General features: G+C 43.7%; 1 protein-coding gene and 1 long non-coding RNA gene across 3 annotated transcripts; one reads left to right on the top strand and one right to left on the bottom strand.

Annotated features, from left to right (window-relative positions):
• Positions 1–2,454: 2,454 nt before the first annotated feature.
• Positions 2,455–17,470, top strand: LOC139828558 (uncharacterized). Of its 2 annotated transcripts, XR_011740308.1 has the most exons (4): positions 2,455–2,939; positions 9,690–9,894; positions 10,153–10,886; positions 12,975–17,469. It is a non-coding gene; the product is annotated as an uncharacterized lncRNA (long non-coding RNA). The 2 variants fall into 2 exon arrangements; XR_011740307.1 differs by lacking the exon at positions 2,455–2,939 and having other exon boundaries at positions 8,458–9,894; positions 12,975–17,470.
• On the bottom strand, positions 13,517–21,402 carry LOC136104297 (cytochrome P450 2H1-like). Its single transcript, XM_065843123.2, has 9 exons — positions 21,049–21,402; positions 19,777–19,939; positions 18,819–18,968; positions 16,298–16,458; positions 15,713–15,889; positions 15,146–15,287; positions 14,669–14,856; positions 14,196–14,337; positions 13,517–13,710 (listed from the first exon to the last, which is right to left on the bottom strand). Exons 1-9 carry the CDS (start codon positions 21,226–21,228, stop codon positions 13,529–13,531), a joined length of 1,485 nt encoding a protein of 494 aa, XP_065699195.1. The 5' UTR covers positions 21,229–21,402; the 3' UTR covers positions 13,517–13,528.
• Positions 21,403–23,126: the final 1,724 nt, after the last annotated feature.

Here is a 23,126-nt window from a genome sequence, read left to right as displayed (position 1 = left end):
GTCCCAGTATCCCATGGTAAAAGAGAGGCACAGAGGTGACGTCTTGTCCAATTGCCATGAAGGTGGCTGAGCTTAGCGGGGCTCCTGAGCCGCTGGTCCCAGCTGGCTGCAGAGGCAGTGGAGCTCCTCTGGAACCAGCTGCAGAACCACCATGGTGTACAGCAGGTCATCCCAAAGGTGCATGCCCTGCAAGGTGGAGAAGTGAAGGAGCAACTTTTTCTAATGGGCCTAACAGAGGCATCATCACCACAGGGCAGACCTATTGAAACTCGGGCTAGGGCCTTAACCAGAGGCATTCAGAAACTTTGGAAAGTTGCTGATCATCCTCACAAAAATATAATGATAACATAATTCATGAGTAATTCAGCAATCATCAGGGAACAAAATCTACACTTAGTGATAACAAGTAACTACAGTCATAAGAAAGACAGATGAGGAATCGTGTTTTAAAAGCTGAAGAAAAGAATACCTGATGCTAATGTCGACTGGTATAATGTACAGCTTCACTATGATTTCAGTCCTGCCAGAGGAAGTAGCACAAAATTAGCAGGGTGTTTTGGGAAGTTCAAGGAGAAAATAAAGGAAATAGAACAGCCCTATGAATTGATCCCACCACAGTGGCACAACCAGCACTGGACTGTTTTAGCAAGAGGATGGTGGTGGAGGAGGATTCTTCACTATGGTGATGCTGCGTCCCTGTTGACTGTGTAGAAAGTCAGGCTACTGCAATTTCCGGTACATCATGTAAGAAACCCCTAGTGTGATACAATAGGATGTCCCCTATCCTTTGGCTTATATTGATTTAGAATAGTGAAAGAGAAGAACACCAGCTATGATTTGCTTTCTTCTCCTGAGAGGTGTGAAATACATGGCATTTCAAAGAAAAATTGAAAATCAAATAAAAAACAACCTGTGGGCCCGTACCCTTGCCTTCTTCTTATGTGACTGTCAGTCACATTGAAGGAAATCCCCCAGCAGTGCCGAGGCCAAAGATACACAGTGCCACACATGTGGTACAGTACAATACATCCTGTTAGTGTTCAATAGCTCAGATGATCCAGCCCCTGGAATAAAAACAAAGTATAAATAAGAACTAACCTGATACACTGCAAAGCCTAGCTGATATTACACAAGGACTTGGTGAAGAAGTGTGTTTGAGTTACCAGTACAAATCAGTTGGTTAAATTTTTAGTAATGAACTCATTGAATCCCTTCAATGTACCATGACCCTTTTCATTGAACCTTTCAATGCACATTGCCTGTTTAGACTGTAGGATATCAAGGAAGGACTATGATTTATTATTTGATCCAGGTGCACTTGAGGGGACCTCTAGATCATGTGAGGGTGAAGGCCTGCCCAAAAGTAGTGCAGCCTTAATACAGAAAATCTTTAAAAGAAAAAAAAAAAGCAAACAAAAACCTTCAGCCTTAATAAGGACATTTAAAAAAAATCCTAGCCTCAGTACTGGATTCACCCTTATGACATTGTGGTTTGTGCCACTACTGGAGGCAGAGTAATTGGTTCAGCTTTCCGTGGGTCTACTTGAATACATTTTGTCCACTGCTGCCTTTGGGAAAATGAGGCATTAAGACAGAAAATCATCAGCTCAACCAGCCGGTGCAGATTCAGAATTTTGAATGGATCACAGGCTACCTACTTGCAGGCCAAATTGAGGGTGGGCTATAGGTAAAATGTGACCCCAGGAAAGCAGCTCCAAGCAGCACAGGTCTGTCATCATCATTCCTTGAAGGAGACGTGTCAGAGGCCAGAGGTCTCGGGTTGCTGCCAGCAGGAAAGCTCAGCACAAAAACCCGGTCAGTAAGGAAGAACTGTCTGGGGGTAGTGAGTAGGCAGAATGAAAAGACAATATGTCTCAGAATAAAGGCAGGATGAGGGTGCAGCCTGTGAACAGCAGGTCTCTGGGGAGAAGGGCAGCAGCTCCACATCTGGGAGCCTGCAGGGGACTGTGGGCTGCAGAGGAGGAAGAAGTAACGAGAGATACTGGTAGGACATCATCTAGAGCTGACCAGCCACTGAAATGCTTCCCAGGGCAGGTTGTTCTAGGATTGAAACAAGAGCGCTAATCCTCCAGCTGAGTGATCTCTTCAGGTCCCAGCCATTTCTGGGAAGATGGTGCCAGAGGCACAGAGCAGATGCTGGCACGTGAAAGGGATTGTTCTCCACTGCAGGGCTGCAGCTGGCCCTATACTCTGGCTCAGTGCAGAAGCCAGAATGAAGGGGTGACAGTGTTGTATCCCAAGGGACTACAGTGGAGAGGTGGCCATCTGTGCTCTAGAGAGTTGTGATCATGAGATCTATGAGATAAGAATAATATCAAGCCTTAAGTGCCAGTGCCTTGTCCTGTCATATGACAGAAAGTCAAATAATTTCTGCTCATGGCAGATGATAACCTGCAAATCAAGTACTGAACACAGAATGGAACGTTGTGAAGGGGTTTCGTTAGAAGGAGATATGTTGTTGAATTAGTCAGGCCCAAAGGAATCTCAAGGCCACTTTGAGAAGCTGAGAGCAGAATCTGCTGTGAGAAAGAGGGGCGTTTCTTCATTAACAGGGCCTCAGCATGGCGTGAGTCGTCGGACCTATCATCAGTGGGGCTCCAGCGTGTGGACTGCCCACGATACTCATTTAGCGAATCCATGCTTGGAGCGTGGATTCGTGATTAGAGAATAGTTGCGTATATAAGGAGACATGTTTCTGTAATAAATGGCTTTTGCGTGATTCACATTGAATCGGAGTGCTGAGTCCTTTATCGTTCCAACAAATGGTGACCCCGACGTGATACTCCGAACGGCGTCTCACTAAGGTCGGGGAAAAGCCTGGAGCGGCCCAGCCGGAGGCGGCTCAGCTGGACTGAGAGCCGGGCGGAGACGTACGGACGTTCCGCGGATAAATTTTGTTGAAGAAGGCCCCGGGAAAGGTGAGCGGCTGGGAGCAGGAGGAGGGAAGAGTGAAGTTATGGGGCAGAATATATCCTCTGAGGAAGAAGCTATAGTTAGAGTCCTCCTGCATATTCTCTCTATGAGAGGACTTAAATACAAAGAAAGTAACATACGTAGACTGTTGGTTTGTTGTAGAACTAACGGCTACCCGACAGAAGCTGAGAAAGCTTTTAAAATTGAACTTTGGGACGATATAGGGCAGAAATTATGGGATAAGGTTAGCGACGGAGATAAAGAAGCTAAATCATTAGCGACTACATGGAAGCTTATAATTTCCACCTTAAAAGAATTTAAGGCTGAGCGTGCTGCGGTTACTGGAATTTTTGCAGCGTTACACAGCCTGATAAGAACTCTAAAAATAACTGTGAAGCTTACCCAGTTCGTGTTTTCGATACCCTCCTTACTCCATCCCCTGTTGTGCCTTCGGCACCCCCGATGATACAACAGTCTGGGGCGGAGGGAGGAAAATTACCGAGTGGACGGCCTCCTGTACCATCACACGACCCTGGAGAGACCCAGAAGTCCAAAGAACTGGAGTCAGATAATTTGTCAAAAGGACTGGTGAAAGTTGAGAATGCTAAAGTCGTAAATAAGTGTAATATCAATTCTTTTACTGATTTGTGTCCGCCTTCACCGCTTTCTATCCTTCTAACTCCTACAAGAGAACAGAAGGAGCCGCCGGATAAGAACTGGGCAAAAGAACTGTGTGAAAGATCAGATCAGCTATTAGCGAGTGAATCCAACAGTCAGCAATATCAAGCTATGAGAGAGGTGCCTGAAACCAACAAAGCAGCCAAATCATTTGCAACTGTTAATCAGGGTCCCAATGAGAATTACATGCAATTTATTGACCACCTTCAAGAGACCATCAATAAGCAGATTGAAAACTTAGACGTTAAGGAAGCACTGGTGTTGAAATTAGCAGTAGAAAATGCTAATGTTTGCTATCAGCATGTTATTTGCGAGTTTTACAGTACATATTATGTGTTCCTGTGTACCATCTCTCTGAAAATCAAGCAGCTTGTCAGGAATGTGAGTTAATTGTTTTACTAGTTGTTTTTAAGTGCGCCATAAAACCTTCTGCCCGCTCTTCCCACTCAGGCTGCAAGCAGCCCTGTGCTTCCCCCCCGCCTCCCCCCCCCGCCAAGGTTTTTACTTGCAAGATGGGGTCAGGAATGATTGTTTTCAGTTGTGTTCCTAAAAAATCGGTATTGGGAGGTGTTTTAAAACAGAGAAAAGCACTTGGACAAGAAATCATTAAATCTTTTCAGACAGTTTTACAGGCAGGGCGATTTGAACTTCAACAAGCTGAAAGAGACTTAACTGATAACACACAGGTCAGAAAACTTGTTAAAGTCTGCAAGATGCTTTCCTTATTAACCTGTTTTCTTTGTGGGTATCTGTTTAAGCATGTTGCAATTTTGATAGGTCTTTGTTACATGGTACGATAAGTTCACAGTCTGTTAAATCATGAGATTCCGTTGACTCAAAATGTGCATTTTGTGATAATACAGAAGAACATGAGTGATTTAGTTCTTTACTGCATGAATGTGATGTTTATCCCTGTTTCTCTATTAGGACGGGATGTGTTAGGACAACTAGGAGCAACTCTGGTGACAAAACAACAGCATTTCTAGAAGCGGCCATTGATGATGGGCGACCAGTACTTAAATTACAGTGGAAAAATGATGATCCAGTATGGATAAATCAATGGCCGCTCAGTAAAGAAAAACTCGCCCATGGCGAAGAGCTAGTACAGGAACAGCTTGAAAAAGGGCATTTAGAGCCGTCTACAAGTCCCTGGAATACTCCTGTGTTTACTATTCAGAAAAAATCAAAGAAATGGAGGTTGTTACAGGATCTTCGAAAAATTAGTGATACCATGGAAGACATGGGAGCATTACAGCCGGGATTACCATCCCCTGTCATGATTCCAGAAAATTGGCAGATCTTAATAACTGACTTGAAAGATTGTTTTTTCACCATTGCTTTGCATCCTGATGACTGTAAACGTTTTGCATTTTCCATAAATTCTGTAAATAAGGCTGAACCTGCAAAAAGGTATCAATGGGTAGTTTTGCCACAGGGAATGAAAAATTCCCCAACTATGTGTCAAATTTATGTAGCTTGGGCCTTGCAATCAATCAGAAAATCTCATCCTGAATTAGTGATTTACCACTACATGGATGACGTATTAATAGCTGGGGAAACTTTTTCGACTGATTTGTTGATAAATGAAGTATCTGATACATTGCAGCATAGAGGATTGCAAATTGCTCCAGAAAAGGTACAAATTCAACCAGCATGGAAATATCTTGGTTGGGAAATTTCTCAGTCCACAGTGAAACCTCAGAAAATAGTATGTCGGCCTGTCATTCAATCCTTAAATGATGTGCAGAAACTAGTGGGTGATCTGAATTGGGTCCGGAGCATTTGTGGGATCACTAATGAGGATTTAGCTCCAATTGTAAAACTGCTAAAAGGGGATAGTGACATTAGCTCTCCTAGAACGCTCACTGCTGAGGCGGATGCTGCTCTGAAAAAGATTATGTCCAAACTTGTAAAAGCTTTCAGCCATAGGTGGAACCCAGATTATGTAATTGGACTACTAATTGTAAACAATACTAACTATCCTTTTGCTCTCATAATGCAATGGACAACTGGTAAGGAGCCATTAAAGATCTTAGAGTGGGTGTTTTTGCATTTTCGACTCAAACGAACCATTACAACCAGGGTTGAGGTCTTTACTCAGCTTATAATGAAAGGTAGGCAGAGAATAGTCGAAATTTCAGGGGCTGAGCCTGCATATATCATTGTTCCCCTCGTTTCAGAATATTTACAGTGGGCTTTGCAGAACTCCTTACCTTTTCAGATTGCGTTATTAGATTCTCAAGCTTTAATTAAGACATTCTCCCCTCCACACAAGTTAATGTCAGTTTTGAATACGGGATCAATGGAGGAGGGTCCCTCTCTTCTCTCAGAATTTCCTGTTAAAGGACCCACAGTATTCACTGACGCAGGGGATAAAATGCAGAAAGCAGCAATTACATGGAAAACAGATGGAAAATGGCACGATGTGATACTAACTGACCTAAGAGGATCAACTCAGCATTTGGAACTCAGGGCTGTAATAGAAGTGTTTATCAGATTTGCTCATAGCCCAGTGAATATTGTTTGCGATTCTTTGTATGTGGTAGGTGTGGTAGCTCGCATTGAAAGATCATTGCTCAAAGAGGTTCAGGATGCACAACTAATGTCTTTGTTCAAGCAACTATGGCTGTTGATCGAAGAGAGACAACACCGATACTTCATAACACATATCCGTAGTCATCTGACAATTCAAGGCGATTTAGCTGAAGGAAACCGCCAAGCTGATTTTCTTGTATCTCCTGCCTGGGTTCCACCTCCAGTAGATAGGTTTGGGCAAGCAGTACGCTCTCATAGTTTCCTCCATCAGTCTGCTCAGGTCTTACAGCGGCAATTTTCATTGTCCGAAAGTGAAGCCCGAGGTATTGTTAAAAGTTGTGCAGATTGTCAGCGCATCTCAGTAGGGCTGGGTGCAGGAGTCAATCCAAGAGGATTAGGAGCCTTGGAATTGTGGCAAATGGACGTCACAGATGTCCCTGAATTTGGCAGGCTGAAGTATGTGCATATGTCTATTGATACATATTCTTTCGCCATATGGGCCACTGCTCAGACTGGTGAAACTAGTTCACATGTGCAACGACATTTACGTTCTGCTTTTGCAGCTTTGGGAGTTCCTGCACAGGTCAAGACAGACAACGCACCTGGTTATATCGCCAAAGCTACTGCCACCTTTTTTCAGTTGTGGGGTGTTAAGCACATTACAGGGATACCAAATTCTCCTACTGGTCAGGCCTTGGTAGAAAGGATGAATCGAACTCTCAAGCATCAGCTTGACAAACAAAAAGGGGGAACTGACTGTACTACTCCACATGACAGACCAAGCAAAGCATTATATGTCTTGAACTTTTTACGCCTTCCGCAAGGGTTCGACATTCCACCTATGATTCGTCATGGAACAAGCTTAAAAGGACACTTGACAGACCTTAGAGAAAATCAATGTCAGGTCAAAATACGCAATGGAGTTACTGGTGAATGGGAGGGTCCTTTCCAATTAATAACTTGGGGAAAGGGTTATGCTTGTGTCATTACAGACCAAGGATCAAAATGGGTTCCTGCGAAATGGATCAAGCCATGGCTGAATAAAGACAACAAAGATTCGACAGATGCAGAAGGACAGGAGGGAGATAAGTTGTGAGAATTGTCTCAAATGTAAACCATGAATTCTTATTCAGTGTTATAGATGCTCTTAGACCCAGTGGTCTAAAAGCTTATTAGTAAACAGATAAGGTACCTTCCATAGAGAACGCTAATTTGAACAGATAGTAGGAGTTCCAAAAGGGTGATATTACAATTAGATAATCTATGCATAGATAAGGTAAAAGTATAAGATATTTCTACCATGGTAACCTAATTCAGCAACTGGTAAGGTTTTAAAAGAGATATTAAGATTAAGCTATAGATCTTTTAAATAGGTTAATATAAGTTTTAAGATATTAATTCAATAATTAGCATATGAATAGGTTAATATAAGTTTTAAGATATTAAGTCAATAATTAGCATATGCTGATGGTATTAAGTACGTTACTCTACAAACTGCGCAGTTATAGATCTTTTAAGAATTTAAGAGAATATATTGTATTAAGTTGTCTCACTATTCTAAAATAGTGCGTTGGTAAGGTTGTCATAAGTAGAATTAAGGTTTTATATATGATATGAAGGTTTGAGTATAAGCAGAAAGTTGTTTAATCTTATTAAGTAAGGTTTAGCTACATTATATGTAATTGTAATTATGTTGTTAATCACGTGTCCTATGTTGCAGTGTATTTCAAAGACGATTCAGCATGCTGTTTAAGGGGCCTGACTAGTTCAAGAACAAAAAGGGGGAATTGTGAAGGGGTTTCGTTAGAAGGAGATATGTTGTTGAATCAGTCAGGCCCAAAGGAATCTCAAGGCCACTTTGAGAAGCTGAGAACAGAATCTGCTGTGAGAAAGAGGGGCATTTCTTCATTAACAGGGCCTCAGCATGGCGTGAGTCGTCGGACCTATCATCAGTGGGGCTCCAGCGTGTGGACTGCCCACGATACTCATTTAGCGAATCCATGTTTGGAGCGTGGATTCGTGATTAGAGAATAGTTGCGTATATAAGGAGACATGTTTCTGTAATAAATGGCTTTTGCGTGATTCACATTGAATCGGAGTGCTGAGTCCTTTATCGTTCCAACAGAACGTGGCCCGGATATAATCCATGCTCTAATGGTAGTTCACTGCCAATGTAGTTGCAAGTCCACTCATTTATCAGACGTGGACCATGTGCGCAGACTCTCAATGGGAAACAGACTCCACAGACAGAAGCTCAGTATGGCAAGGAATGTGTGGCAGCCCTGACATGTGTTTAAGGTGAGTCTCAGTCACCTTCCGTTTTCCTTAACACACACTGCTGATATTCCAGTTGGGATACCAAATGCCATAGTTCTATAGTAAGAAGGATGCCCTGTCCCTGGTATCATAAGACCAGACTTCGTCACTTCAGGAAGTGACCAAGAAGAATGGCATGGCTGGCCTCTCTGTTTTCTGTTTTCATCCTTTAGCACGTCCAGGTGCCTTGGGCCCAGTAGGGAACCTTTTCACCTTGAGAGGGTTGGGAGGCACATGATGGTGAACATGTTTCAGGGCTGCTAGTCTTTCTTCACAGAAAGAAGGAGGCAGTTACCTTACGCTTCTTTAGTGTGGTTTAATGTATCAAGCTCATCCTGCAGCAGCAAGACATTTCCTTCCATAATGTGTGCCTGGAGCATGCTGTGTTGCCAAAGGGACCAATGAACACGACAGCAGTCCAGCAGAAGTTTTCCTAAGACAAGAGTTAGATGTAAGGATTGTCGGAGTGTTTGAGCAGAAAGGGATGGACTCAAGGATAGACTAGTACTAGGTAAGCAAGAACACATTCTCAGGGGCACGAGGGCCAGAGTTGGTCCTGTGCTTAGCAGAGTACTGGGAATTTGTGAATAAGCAGATTGTGACTGTACCAACTTACACTCTAGAGTTCTTATATTAGCTGCAAACCTTAATCACTTCTCAGATCTCCAAAGAAATGTCTGATAGCGGATGTTGCTATCAGACTCACGCCTAAAATGGGAACTGTGCTCTCTAAGACAGCATCCATGCAGCTGTTGTTAACAGCTCCTCACCCCTCAAGGTTGAGGGGGCCAAGAGCACTGAATGACACTGAATAGGTAAAGAAGATCACATGAAAGTTAAACCGCTGTATCTCGTTCCCTCTGTACTCATCCGGAGAATTCTCAGTCTGCTTAGAGCTTCCTGGCCTGCCTCATCCCTCCTCTTCACAGACAGAGGCCCTGTGTCTGGTTTCTATGTTTACAGCAAGGTAAAGAGAAGGCTCAAGGACAGGTTTAAATAGACTCCAGTGACACCTGTATTTGCTTTTGGTTTTGTAGAACTGCTGGCTTAGCCATGTCTTGTTCCAATCAACAGGTACATTTGGTAGTTGCTGTGATGAAGAGATCCACTCACCACATGCAACGCTGCATGCTGTTGGAAGGTCAAGGAATCGGTGTGGTCAAGGCACAGAGAATTCCCAAGAAAAGTGATGTGGAATTTCTCTGCTCATGGCGTTTTCTTGACAGGATCGCAACAGGGACACCAGGGGGCGATGTGTCAGCAGAAGAAACTTCCACGAGATCAAGCAATAGAAGTCAAGCAAGGACCAAATCGTGTTCCTGTTGAAAAAGTTCTTTTTTGTGTGTAGAAAATAGCATGGTATTTTTAAAGTACAAAGATGAAACCTCCAGGAGCTCTGAAGATGGAAATCCATCTAACGGTGCATGATCAGTAAGTACCTAGTGTTTTCAGGTAAGAGAGCTAAGACATAGCAAATTCCTTCCAAACCTTTGAGTATCCCACCTCCAGGAAGCAGCACTGGGAAGAGGAGCTTGTCCCACAAGTGACTCTTGACTGGGAGGGAATTTTAGTGCCTGACTCCCTGGCTGGCTGGAAGATGGTGTGACAGTGGCATTGCAAATAGGCTGAGTGCTGACAGCTGTGTTCCCAGTTCTGTCTCTGAGTAACTATTCCTCTCTCTGCCTGCAGGCCCTTGTGTGACTGGCAGAATCCAAATCATAGCACGGATGGCAGGTCCTTGGAGGGCAGCACCACAGAAGAGACATCACAGGGTGTCTGTGAACAGCACTGTACTGGGGAAACGTATAGTCGAAAGCAGAGGCACCGCTTGGTTGCTGCTCAAACATTTCACCTGGAGAGTCCGTGAGAAGTTCCAGAGGAAGTAGAGAGGTACAGGGGGAGATGAAATCTCTGTCTTCTGCAGTATTTCCTGGTGGAAGAGATAAGAAGACAGTAGCAGGTGCTTGAAGGGAAGAACACAGAAGAGAACAGAGGAAAGGGAGGACTGACAGAGGAGAGTCAAGGTGCAAAGTGTCTCATCCAAGTGGTCTGTACAACTGCTTTGGAGCCAACGCAGTTCTTGAGGACTTGGACTGCACCTGCAAACCAGGGGATGCAAATCAGCCTGGCAAATCCAGCTCTTCAAGAGGAACAGATGAGTTCAGCTCCAGAGGAGGATTTTTTCCCTGGTGTCTTGAGATATTTCTGTCCAGCTGCTCTGACAGGTGATTCTGGAGTCATCCAAGTTTCAGCGTAGTACTATGTGGATATGTCCATAGTCCTCAGAATGGGCTATTCAATCTTTACACAGATACATACATTGTCGTATTTGCAGTACTGTAGCAGAGGAGAAGCATGTAGCCAACACTAATATGCAGAAGACAAGTGTGCTATGAAAGTACGACAAGATTGGTTAATACAAGGTTTGTTAATGATTAATGTTTGTCTCTACTTTCTGATATTACAGTGCTATAAGGTTGACCTTGAAGAAGCAGTTCATCCAAGTTTGTTGACAGCAAGTGATGATTTTCTAATTAGCATGTTTAACACAGACAAAAGGAGAGCAGGCCTTGGTTACATCTGCACTGTTATTTTTGCTGTAGGCTTCGTAAAGTGAATCTTCCAAGATGCAGCTTCAGCCCTTCTTGATCCCACACCCCTGTTCCATGTTGCCATGGAAGCCCTGGGAGCCACAGTAATTTTCTTGCTGGTTTGCATTGTCTGCCTCCTTGTGTGCTCAGTGTGGGGGGAGATGTCTGAATCGGGGCAGCTGCCTCTTGGCCCATTTCCTTTGGCCTTCATAGGCAACATGTTGCAGCTGAAGAGCAACTTGCCCAGGCAAGTGGATGTATCTTAAAAGCGATGTTCTTTTTCTGTAAAATTGTTTCTGCTAAGTAAGAAGTATGGTCCTATGTTCAGAGTTGGTTTGGGCTCAGTACATGCAGTGGTATCGTATGGACCCTTGGAAAACCGAGGCTGTGAGAACAATAAACTCGCAATCGATCTGGATCTTGTATGGGATCTGCTACTCCAGCTAGATCCCTACAAGTTGATGGGACCTGATGGAATTCATCCAAGGGTGCTTAAAGAGCTGCCTAATGTCATAGCGAGACCTCTCTCTGTGATTTTTCTATGCTGTTGGGAATCTGGAGAGGTCTGAGAAGACTTTAAGCCGGCAAACATTGTCCCAATCTGTAAGAAGGTTAACAGGGATGACCCCAGCATCTACAGGCAAGATGTTCAGCACACAGCTGGGTAAACACGCAATGCAGTGGGTGAGCAATTGTCTGACGGGCCGGGCTCAAAGGGTTCTAGTAAATTGGGTAATGTTGGGCTGGCAACCAGTCACTAGCGGGGTTCCGCAGGGATCCATCTTAGGGACAGCACTCTTCACTGTCTTCATAAACGACTTAGACACAGGACGCGAAGGATTGCTTAGTAAGTTTGCTGATGACCCAAAATTGGGGGGAGGCCCTGCAGAGGGATCTGGACAAATAGGAGAACTGGGCAATCACCAGCCACGTGAAGTTCAACAAGGGCAAGTGCCGTATTTTGCTCCTGGGAAATAGCAACCCTGGCTGTACATACCGACTGAGGGATGAGGTGCAGGAAAGCAGCTCCGTGGAGAAGGATCTGGGGGTTCTGGTTGACAGCAAGTTGAACATGAGCCATCAGTGTGTCCTAGCAGCCAAGAGGGCCAACCGTGTCCTGGGTGCATCCAGCACAGCATTGGCAGCCAGGCAAGGGAGGTGATTTTCCCGTTCTGCTCTGCACTGGTGCGGCCTCACCTGGAGCACTGTGTGCAGTTCTGAGCACCAGAGTATTAAAACGTTATTAAGCTACTAGAGAGTGTCCAGAAGAGGACTACAAAGTTGGTGAAGGGTTTGGAGAGGAAGCTGTATGAGGAGCGGCTCATGTCACTTGGTTTGCTCAGCTTAGAGGAGACCTCATTCGCAGTCTACAGCTTCCGCGTAAGGGGAGTAGGAAGGGTAGACACCAAATTCTTCTCTTTAGTGACGAATGACAGAACTACTGAGGGAATGTCAGGAAGATGTGCCGGGGGAGGTTTAGTTTGGACATGAGAAAAAGCTTCTTCACCCAGAAGGTGCTGGAGCACTGGAACAGGCTCCCCAGGGAGGTGTCACAGCTCCAAGCCTGATGGTGTTCAAGAAGAGACTGGACAATGCTCTCAGACACAGGGTGTGAACTGTGGGGTTGTCATATGCAGGGACAGGAATTGATCCTTGGGGCTCCTTCTTTCCTATTCAGGACATATAGGTCATTGGCCAGCTCAATCTTCAAACCATAATACATGTCACATAAATGAGTGAAATGAAACAGTCTGAAAGATACAAGAACTGGAAGGCATTTGGGAGAATAAGCTTTGTGAAGGCAGGTTTTAGACTAACAGGTGTTCTTCTGGGATATCAGAAAAAGCAACCAATTGGTGTGCTACTTCTTTATTTTGCAATAAAAATTGTGATTTCACAAGTATTCATTATAATTTACAGGAGAGGACCCATCTGCCCAGTGATTGATAAACTCCATCCCCACCAGAGGAGAGAGTATGTGTTGGGGCAAGAATACAGTAGATGATCATTTTCTCACCGAATAAAACCCCCGCTGTTTAATGCTTACAATTACAAATTGGTCACAAACAAGCTGAAAATACAGAGGAGAGAGCAAAATTTGTGGAAACCCTGAAGTACAAGCCTCTGTTCCTGCTGTGCTGAGAGGATCAAGTGAGAGGGACAGGAGCAGCAGGGCTCCCTGAGCACCGGTCCACACTCCCTGACAGTTTGGGATGCCAGGAGCCAGCCGGGGAGCTGAGGTAGGTGAGTCAGTGCAGAGGAGAGCCTGTATGATTTTGCACAGGGAGCTGTCTCCTTTGGGATGCTATTGCCTACTCTGTCTCTGCCTAGAGCTGGCTGAACACCTGAACACCTTTCTCTCCAGAAAGTATCTAGCAAATGATCTGCGTGTTACAGTCTCAGCAGATTGGGAAACCACTATCATTCAAGCAGAGATTTTGTGAGTTTGGGAGCTGTCAACTGTCTTCACTTGGCTAACGTGGAAGAAAAGAGACCTCATAAGAATGGGGTGTGTTTGCCAGAGGGCTGTGTATTGGGGAAATATCAATGTCCTTGTGATCCACAGTGGGCTTCAAGGTAAAGTTCTGCAGGATGGCTGTTAAAAATATGAATATCTCCATCCGGGCCAGACCTTCTCCTGCACAGATGCGTTTTCCTGCAAGGAAAAAATAATAAAAAGTGAGGTGACAGCGGAGTATTTTGCTGGTAACTTATTTTTAACCACCGCTCCATGAAAGTTTATACATCTGAGAATGGAGAGGCAGCGCTGCCGCATTTTGGGGAGGCAAATGAAGGAAACCTAGGGGCTAAGTGTCCAGAACAATGGGAGTGCTTAGTGGGCAAAGCCAATCTGAAGACTTCATTTTCTCACGTTCTGCTGTTTGGTGCTAATTTGCTAAGTTGCCTGGCTGAGTCTCACTTCTCACATCTCTTCTTGAAGAGCACGTTGGAGTAGCTTCTGTGATTGCTAAACAAGGAAGTCAATTGAAACTCTAGTACAGGGCTTTGAGCTGCCCAGAAATGACGAGTATGACAGATCACCAGACATCACTGTACTGACTGTGGTGAGGGAGGCACTAAAGTCTTCAGAGAGATTCTAGGAGAGGATAGCCCAAGGTCTGAAATAGAGAGAGGTCTTACCTGCAGAAAATGGCATGAAGTAGTCACTCTTTTTAAAGGTACCATTTGCATTCAGAAAGTGTCCTGGGTCAAATTTTTCTGGATTTGGAAATTCCTTCCTATCATATAAGACAGAACTCAGCATTGGAAATATCATCGTGTCCTGAGTTAAGAAAGAGAAGAGAAGAAAATTAAAACAGAGACATGCTAAAGCAAAGCAGCATCAAGAAATTCCCAGAGCTGAATAGAAGGGTAGTCAGAGTTGAACCATCTTCCAATGAATATTTAACGAATACAATTATGAGAAAAAAATAGAAAGCTCTATCTTCTCTTCACATAGAGGATGAAAAGGCTCAATAACTTCCAGAATCCCTTGCCGAACAAAATTATTCGAACTAATTTCGTTGAGTTTGAAAATCAAACACCATACAATGAATAGAACACGTTATTGTTCACAAGAGATTATGATGTTTCTCAGACACAGTGGAACAGACCTTGGGGATAAAATAATCTCTGAACTTGGTATTTTTGATTACACGATGTGGGACATCAAGTGGAAGGAGATCAATGAATCTCTGGATTTCATGGGCCACAGCGTCTGTGTAGGGCATCCGGCTCCGATCTGCCGTGCAGGGGCTTCGGTCTCGGCCAATCACACAGTCAATCTCCTTTTGCGTTCTCTCTGTTAGGAGAGAAGTAAGTGTTAAACGGACAAGTTCTCCATCTCTTTGCCTAAATCTCTCCCCATATCTACAGCAAAACTTGCTTTTAGAGCAGCAGGAATATATGAGTGTACTTACTACTGATATCTCTTTCCTGTGAGTATAACCAAGACTGATAGATACTTTCAAACTTCAAATACATTTTTCCTTGGGATAGGGAACATTGCCACATATGGTAGTGACAGGAATTGTCCAAATTAATCCCAGGACCTATTAAAAGTTCAAATTCTTTATTTCCTTTTCTATTACCTGCTATCTCTGGGTATTTCTGGAGAATCAGAAGTCCATATCTCAGTGTGATGCTGGTGGTCTGTGTTCCTGCAAGGAACAAGTCGAGTGTGGTTCTGCTCAAAGTCTCACTGGTGAATTCTGAGTGACCGTTCCCTTTCTCCTGGAGGAAGATTTGGAAGAGTGTTTAGAATGACACAGCTAAGCAGTTTGTTGAAACAGGAAACTTCTGTACCCATAATGTATGTTTTTATACCCATTGAGTGTCCTTCCAAGTATATGACACTCACTCTTCCAGCATGTATGGTACTTTTATTAAACAATATAATGAACTATTTTGTGTGTGGGAGGTGCATTGAATTAGATCAACCAGATCTTCAGCTTTCCTAACTTCAGCTGATGCTGTTAATTCTGCCTAGAAAATGCCTTGGTAAGAAAATAGAGAGGCTAGAATGAAGCTGATGTGCCAAGAAAACAAAGTTCCCTTCTGAATTTGCAAAAGCCCTGTGCTCTGCCACAACTGAAAAGAAGCTGGGATTCAAGCAGTGGTTTTGCTATAATCTAAGAAATCTCTTGCTCTTACGTTACCTGTTCCATTTTGTTAAGGAAAGCATCAATAAAATCACGAGGACAAGTGGGATCCAGGGTTTTCTGATGTTCTGCTATGATTCTTTGAACAAATTGATTAAGTTTTTCAGTATTTTCAATCAGTTTTTGATGGGGCCCAGGTAAATAGTCCATGACAGTTGGGAAGAAATTGTATATCTGTAAGAATAAAATGATGGAAAAGCACATTCTGATTAATGTGGATACAATACAATATTTCCCTAACTGTAGCTATGAAAATGGGGCAAGTGAACACTTTTGGAAGGGTAGGTCTGTATTATTCAACTGGATTTTAATGCCTTTTACTTCCTGGTTTCACTCTGTTCAAGGATAGGCTTCACTGGAGCAACTTTTGCAATGATATCGATCTTTGGACATAAAATAGCAATTCCATAAGTTAAGAAGAAACAACAGGCACAGGTTATTTAACCACCTTTTTTGCTTTCAAAAAATTTCTACTAGTTTAGGTAATCCACTCCGATTTAAGATAAATAACATGGATAAATATTTATCAAGACATTATTATAATCATTTATACATTTATTATTTGAAGGAAACTATACACACCTGTGCTTGTACAGAGGACAGGAGCTCGCTGATTTCAATTAGCAACTCAACTAATGTTACAAATTTTTCATCCTCATAGTCAAATCGATCCCCAAAGATGATGGAGCAGATGATGTTGGAAACAGCGTGGACTAGGAAGTTGGCAGGGTTGAAGGGTTGCTCTGGAACAACAACAACAAAGGGTGTCTTGCTTTCAGTATTTCAGGCATCATCCTCTCCTCTGGCACTGCAGGGAAGTTTTGCATCCTCTTAAGACCCAGAGTTTTGAAGTCGTTTGAAAGGATGGTGATGGGCTTGTCTGATTTGTTGTTCTGTGCTTGAAGTGACCTAACTTCCCTGTTTGAATGGTTTCAGTGTCTTTGTCCTGCTCCCAGGTCACTGGTCTGAGTGGCTTGGTTCCTCTTCAGCTGACACGTTCCTGTTCCCCTTTATAGACTGTCTATTAGAAATGGCCTAATGATTCCCACCAAACCCAATGAAACCATAAGGACTTTGCCTGAGCCCTGTCTTTAGGCTATCACAACTTGTTTGTGAACTCTAATACCATAACCTCAGCTGTGTAACCCTATCCTAGGGATTCAAATGCCTGTGATTGAAGTCTAGTTTTGATAGTACAGCTACATAGCTTCTAAAAAGAGAACTACAGTATGAGGGAAAAAAAAAAAAAAAAAGAGATTGGACCCAAAAAGAAAGAGAGGAAAGGTTTAACTACAGGCAATGATAGAGTTCATCTCAAGGTTTCAAGAGGAGAGTCAGAAAATGGCAACTGGTCAGCACTGATGCCTCCCTGGCCACTGAGGACTCAGCAGATGTCTCATCAGAGCTGGTGTGGTCGTGCTGAGTCTCATAGATAACTAGTCATAGCTATTAACATTTCTCACTTGCAGTAAGAGTAAATAAGGACTTTATAGTTTTCGGTTGTATGTATTGTGCTTGCAAAACTTTTTAGTACACAGTAAAAGATGCTGTAACAAGGTGAGGAAGAGATGAAGGCTTTCAGTAGGACTTAGGAAAGACAGTGTTAGTGTGCTAGTGAAAAGATACTAGCAATGGAGATGAGAGTATTTTCCCTGCTTTGTAGCAGTAATGCTTATCTCTGAAACCAGACTAAATCTTGTAGTGGCTCATAGGAGCCAGTGACTCTTCATCATCCTTTAACATCCATCTGCTTTTTCCCCTTGGCAGAATAAGCTCACACTGAACACTGGCTGTGGAAAGGAAGCCTGTGGTCCAGGCTGGTACTGTGCCACTCTCAGGGGAAATGTTTGGAAGTAACATTGTCTTATATACGATGAGAAAATGCATCACACCCTGCCTTCAAAAGCAGCTTATAGTCCCTGTTCCCATTGCACACCCTCCACCAATACTGGGAGGTTATGTGGCAGTGTCCAGCCCCATCTCCACGGCTGAATTGCACTAAACCCTCAGCTTTGGGGCCAAACCATTCCCTTTACCACTTCCTGTCTTGTTCCTCAAGCAGAACAGGATAAAGGATGCTTTCCAACACCAATCTTCCATATTTATCCCTCCTTAACATCCCAGAGCCTTTGACTGACTCACACCCAGCAGTGATAACTTTGCCTATTGGAGCAGGGAGCAGAAAGAGCAGCCAAATGTCCACTTCTTGGGTCATAGATTTGGTCAAACAGCCTCTAAGAGTCGGTCTGAAGACGGAACAGTATTTGCTTGAAACATTCGCCATCAGGGACTAGGAGAACTGAAGCCCTGACAGAAAGAACAGAAAGACAATGACTTGGAGAGGCCTGAGGAGAAGAATTGTGTTGCACAGGTCTCTCCGACCCGGGGGGGCTACTAGTAACAATGGCTGCTGTATGGACTTCATCTGCTGCCTCAGCCAAACTAACTGCCACCTCCTCCCTAAAACTAAGGGCCATGAAGAAGAGTATGCCCAGAAGCTCGCCAAGGGTCCTGAGGTCACTCAACGGACCAGGAAGAGACCCCTGAACAAGAGGCAACGCAGGCGCAAGTGGGACCTGGCAAGCAAAGCGGGGACTTTCTGGGTCTACGCAGTTAAGCCTGGATTGCAAAAGAAAGGCAGAGATTGGCCTCAAACAATGGGAGCAAGGCGGGGTGAAGAAACATAAAAGATGACTCCCGACTGGGCTTTGTTAAGCTCTTCCCACCAGAGGATCCCAGATCACAATGCAAGACCGACAGGACTCTACAGGATCGGAGACCAGAGGGACGTCTTTGGGATTCAGTGGTGGTAATCAAAATCCTCATTTCCACCTTTTTCCTTTTTTTCTTTCGCCTTTTCTTTCCCTTTTTCTAAACACTCTCGCTATTGCGTGCCACTTTACGGGCAAAATAATAAAGCAACATTGTTTGATTGAATTATGACGCCTTGGCATTTTGGTTGCCTTAACTTTGTGCTTTGAGATCAAGATAAATGAACCATCATGAGTCCATCACTGAATAGACTGTGACAGAGCTCTACACCCCTCATTGTCTCATTGCAGACATGCAGGGTTTCCCAGCACACACAAACTCCATGTCCTACCACGTGTGTTCCTGATCCTCTCCACCAGAAAATGAGCTTCCTCCTGGATTCGCTCCTCGATGCTCTTCTTCCCCATCCCAAAATCGCGCAAGGTAGTGAGTGCAAATCGTCGGAGCTGCTTCCAGGTCTCCCCATTGCTGGTCACAATGCCTGACACAGGAAGGAAAAATAGACCTCCATGAAGAAACAGTGTCTGTGTTTTTGTTTTTGTTTTTGTTTTTGTTTTTGTTTTTTTCCCCTGAATGGGATGCTACACAGTAAGTGCTCAACACGCAAAGACACCTTTTTGTGAAGTTAAACTGCAATTGCTGTATGCCAAGAAACGTAACTTCTCTGCAATTCTGCTGGTGTCAAATCTGATCCATATATCACAGAATATGGATCAGTTTATTCCCAGAATAAGAAAAACTAGGTTAGGATGTAAACAAGAAGGTAACACTGGTACTGAATTGATCTTGACCACAAGTACATGGAATAAGTACTGTTTACCCAGATAAATGCCATCCTGGGAACTACCAGGGTGAATAACCTCAGGGCCTAATCTTGAATGTGGTCCTTGCTGGCACAGCCTATATTATTGCATCTTTGTAGTGCTGCAGACTTTCATTCTGCTGGTTCCTTAGCTGTACATGTATTGTCAATATTTTTAAAACAGGAGAATAAACATAAGATCTTAGAGGCACATTTAATGAACTAAGTTTTATCCAGAATTTGGAGCATGCTGAAAATAGAAATTCACTCAGTGAAGCCAACCTGGGACCTTGGAATTTTCTCCAGGGGTCCCAGTTACTCAAGGATCCATTAGGTCTTTGGGCATTTAGTCTTTTACTGTGTTTGTATGCATTAATATGGTTTATAAAATTCACTATTCCCTCCTCCACGGCCCTCTCAGGTTTGTTCTGAAACACTGAAGGATGAGCTTTCTATGCTTTGTATCCTGACATTGCCAGGGCCGTACCTGTTTCTTTTAAGAGTTTTTTAATCAGTGGTAAATTGCCTCTTCCACTGAAGTCATCTCCCTGATCAATCAGAGCTTCTTTCACCACGTCGTAGCCATACAGCACCACAACCTTTTGTGGGCCTAAATGTATGGTGAAGACAGAACCGTACTCCTTGCTGAGCTGTAGGAAAGGGTATCACAAAGAACAACATATCTCAATGTTAATTACATGAGATGAAGTTTGAAGGGAAGAAGTCTGAGGGGTGACGCCACTGTCTAAAAATCACTGAGATGTGACAGCAATTAGCAGCAGTGCAGAGATCTTTCAACTATGAATTACAGCCAGGGCAAGAGTAAATAGTGCAAGAATTAGGGGACATGAATGGAAAGGTGAGGTGTTAAGTCCAAATCCCAGAAAAAGACATAGTTCTTCAGAGGGCTGGAAAAAGAATCTGGAATGGCTTTGGACAGAGCACAGCGGATAACAGTTTACAGAGGCTCAAAAGCAATTATATCCACAGGCAAGTGCCTAAAGGGATTTTGAGCACAAAGACACCACAGTTGTCTCTAAAATCTTCTGGACCACAGACCTCTGGCAATGGGGCGAGTATATGAGCAGAAAGTCCCTGGATGCTTGCACTAATCATGTTCTCTTTCCCAGGCATCTGCTTTTGGCTACAACTGCAGAAAGGGTCTTGGTGTGACCTGGAACACTTCTTCTCCTGCTCACTCTGGAAGAGCAAACTAGCTATAGTCCCAGGTGTTTTATGGTGGGAAACTGAATCACCCAGATGACTGAAACAAAGCAAAGCAGAGGGTGCTCATGATTCTCAGTGTTCACAAGCACCAGAGCAAAAAGGAGCTTGTATGGGTACGTTTGCAGCTGATGACACACAGTGATGTCAGCCATCACCACATGATTGCTCTACAGAACCCAGTGACACCTGTCCTACCCACCCATCTGCCCCCACCCCCTCACAATCCCCATAGGAACAGACACACCAGCTGAACTCGCTCCATGTATTTCCTCCCAGGCCTTGCAGCACACAGGTTTTGTTTGACAGATGGGTGACATCAGCCAGGGGAGGGGAGGGAATGGACAGCACAAATCACCTCCATTGCAATATATAGCCTTCAAAAGCATGTATTTCTAGGAAATCTTTGGTTTCTGTTTGATCAGACGTTTGGTCAACAGAATTTGAGCTTATGAATTAAGCTGAGACGGTCTTCACCTGGACTTTGATTCATATGCAGTGGAGACAACACAGAAAGAAGTAGACAACCCCTTACTTTCTTCAAGCTTTCAGGCAAGTTCCGCAGGTTCAGCTGGAAGATGTTTCCAACGATGGGGAGCGTGGTGGGACCAGGAGGCTGCTTCTGTTTTTGCGATGTTCTTCTCCATGTGGTAAAGAGAAGAAGGCATGCGATGCAGACCAGCAAGAAAATAGTGGTCGTTCCCAGAAGCTCCATGGTGGGTTGAGGGTGAGAAGTCAAGTGTCAGAAGAGCCTGATGTTGGATCTGTAGATCCCTGCTTATTTATATGCTGTCATATCAAAGCACATGACTGAAATCAGCCAATAGTCCCTCCTTATTCCTGCTGAGAAATGAGATTACTTATTAATCTGTTCAAGATAAGAATGAATAAACTAGGGATGAACTCCTCAGCTTGTGTTTTGCTAGGACTTTTTTTTTTCCTGTAGGACTAAAGATGTAATGTTCTAATGCTGTTAAACAAACTCAAAATGCAGAGATATTGAAGGTCTAGCTGCTATGTGTGTGCTTAAACTCTTGCTGTTTGCACTCATGCGTAGATTGACATCTGTCAGCCCTTCTAGCACCCAGGCACATATCCTTATATATCATAAGGCACATATACCATATATATCTATATCTATATCTCTTATATGTCTCTCAGCTAGTGGTGATGGGCTGTAAAAGGCATTTTCTTTCCTGCACCAACTCATTGGCTTAGAACTTGAGGCCACATTCTCTCGTGGTCCTAATGATATCCTTTATCAGCAACAAATTCTGGCCCAATGGCACTGCTCTGAATACTGTGGACCAAGGGTATTCAAAACCAGAAGTGGTCAGATGGGTGAAGTTGAGAGGGTCCTTCTGGGCCATGTCGGGAGGGATGGTTATGTTGTTGAGAACCATCATTTTTATTGTCATCAAGGAAAAACTCAAGTTGTTTGCATTTTCCTTTGCTTTTGCAGATGAGATGCGTTGCCTTCCTCTATCAGCAGCCCTGAGGGTGAACAACGGCTGTGAAACCCAATGCACTGGAAAAGCAGGTCTTTGCTTGCAGCGTCACTCCTACATCCAGACATGGCTTTTTTGTTCTTGATCTCATTACTTGCATAAGCCATGAAGAGTTTTGAGATGGTGTTGGGATAAAGCCAGAACTGCTGGGTGGGATCCGTGAGTTTCCCTGGCAAGAAATTTAACTGTCAAAGGCCTTGGATCACCTCTGATGACAGAAAGACAAGAATTATCTGAGTATGAAAGACTTAACTGAGTAAAAAATACAGATCCTGATACAGTTCACATTCAGAAGACGTACCTGAAAGAGTCGGTTTTCTTCCCAGTGTGGTATGAAAGCAGACGCTGGGGCCTCAGGTCTTGTTATGAAATGCCACCATTCTGTGGCTCCACCTGTGAATTTGAGGTCAAATTGTCAGGGTGGGATGCCACTGTATGAACTGAATGACTGCTCATATTCTCCTCCCGTATAGGGCTACGGAACACAAGAATAGCAATTGGCAGGTTTTAAACAGGCAGAAGAAGGTGGTTCTTCAGACGCCATGCTCTCGAGCTGTGGAACAGCATTTTGAAAGATGTACGTGTCCAGAAGGTAACTGGACAAATTAATGGGAGAAAAATGAGTTGAGAGTACTCTAACAGAAAGATATCACCAAAGGCTCAGGAATCACTGGAAGCTGGAGCAGTCTGAAAGCATTTTCCTCTGTGGTTGCAATGCTTTGATTAAGCTCCTCGGCAACCCATTTTTAAGTTACTGTCAGGACAGGATTCTCGTCTGACTTGACTACAGTCATGATCCAACACATCCAGCCTCAGACTCCAATGTCCTTACATTAGAATGTGTCATTTCACTCAAGCACTTTCACTGAATGGAATAACAGAGTAGCCAGTGGAAATCATCTTGCCTGTTTTGCTGTGAATAACATCATCTCATCTGCTAAACTCTTCCTACTTTCAGACTGGACTTTCCTTAGTGCCTTGTAGAAAATCCCAATATCAACCTCTGCCTCATTTCTGGCAACAATTTGACAAAGGATCTGCCATGAGCAGCATGTATTAAGGTTCAGTGATTACTTCAACACTCCACAATATGTGTAACTCCCAT

This window comes from Patagioenas fasciata, chromosome 8, assembly GCF_037038585.1.
Source record: "Patagioenas fasciata isolate bPatFas1 chromosome 8, bPatFas1.hap1, whole genome shotgun sequence".
NCBI lineage: Eukaryota > Metazoa > Chordata > Aves > Columbiformes > Columbidae > Patagioenas > Patagioenas fasciata.
This window is presented reverse-complemented; position numbering and strand designations above follow the sequence as displayed.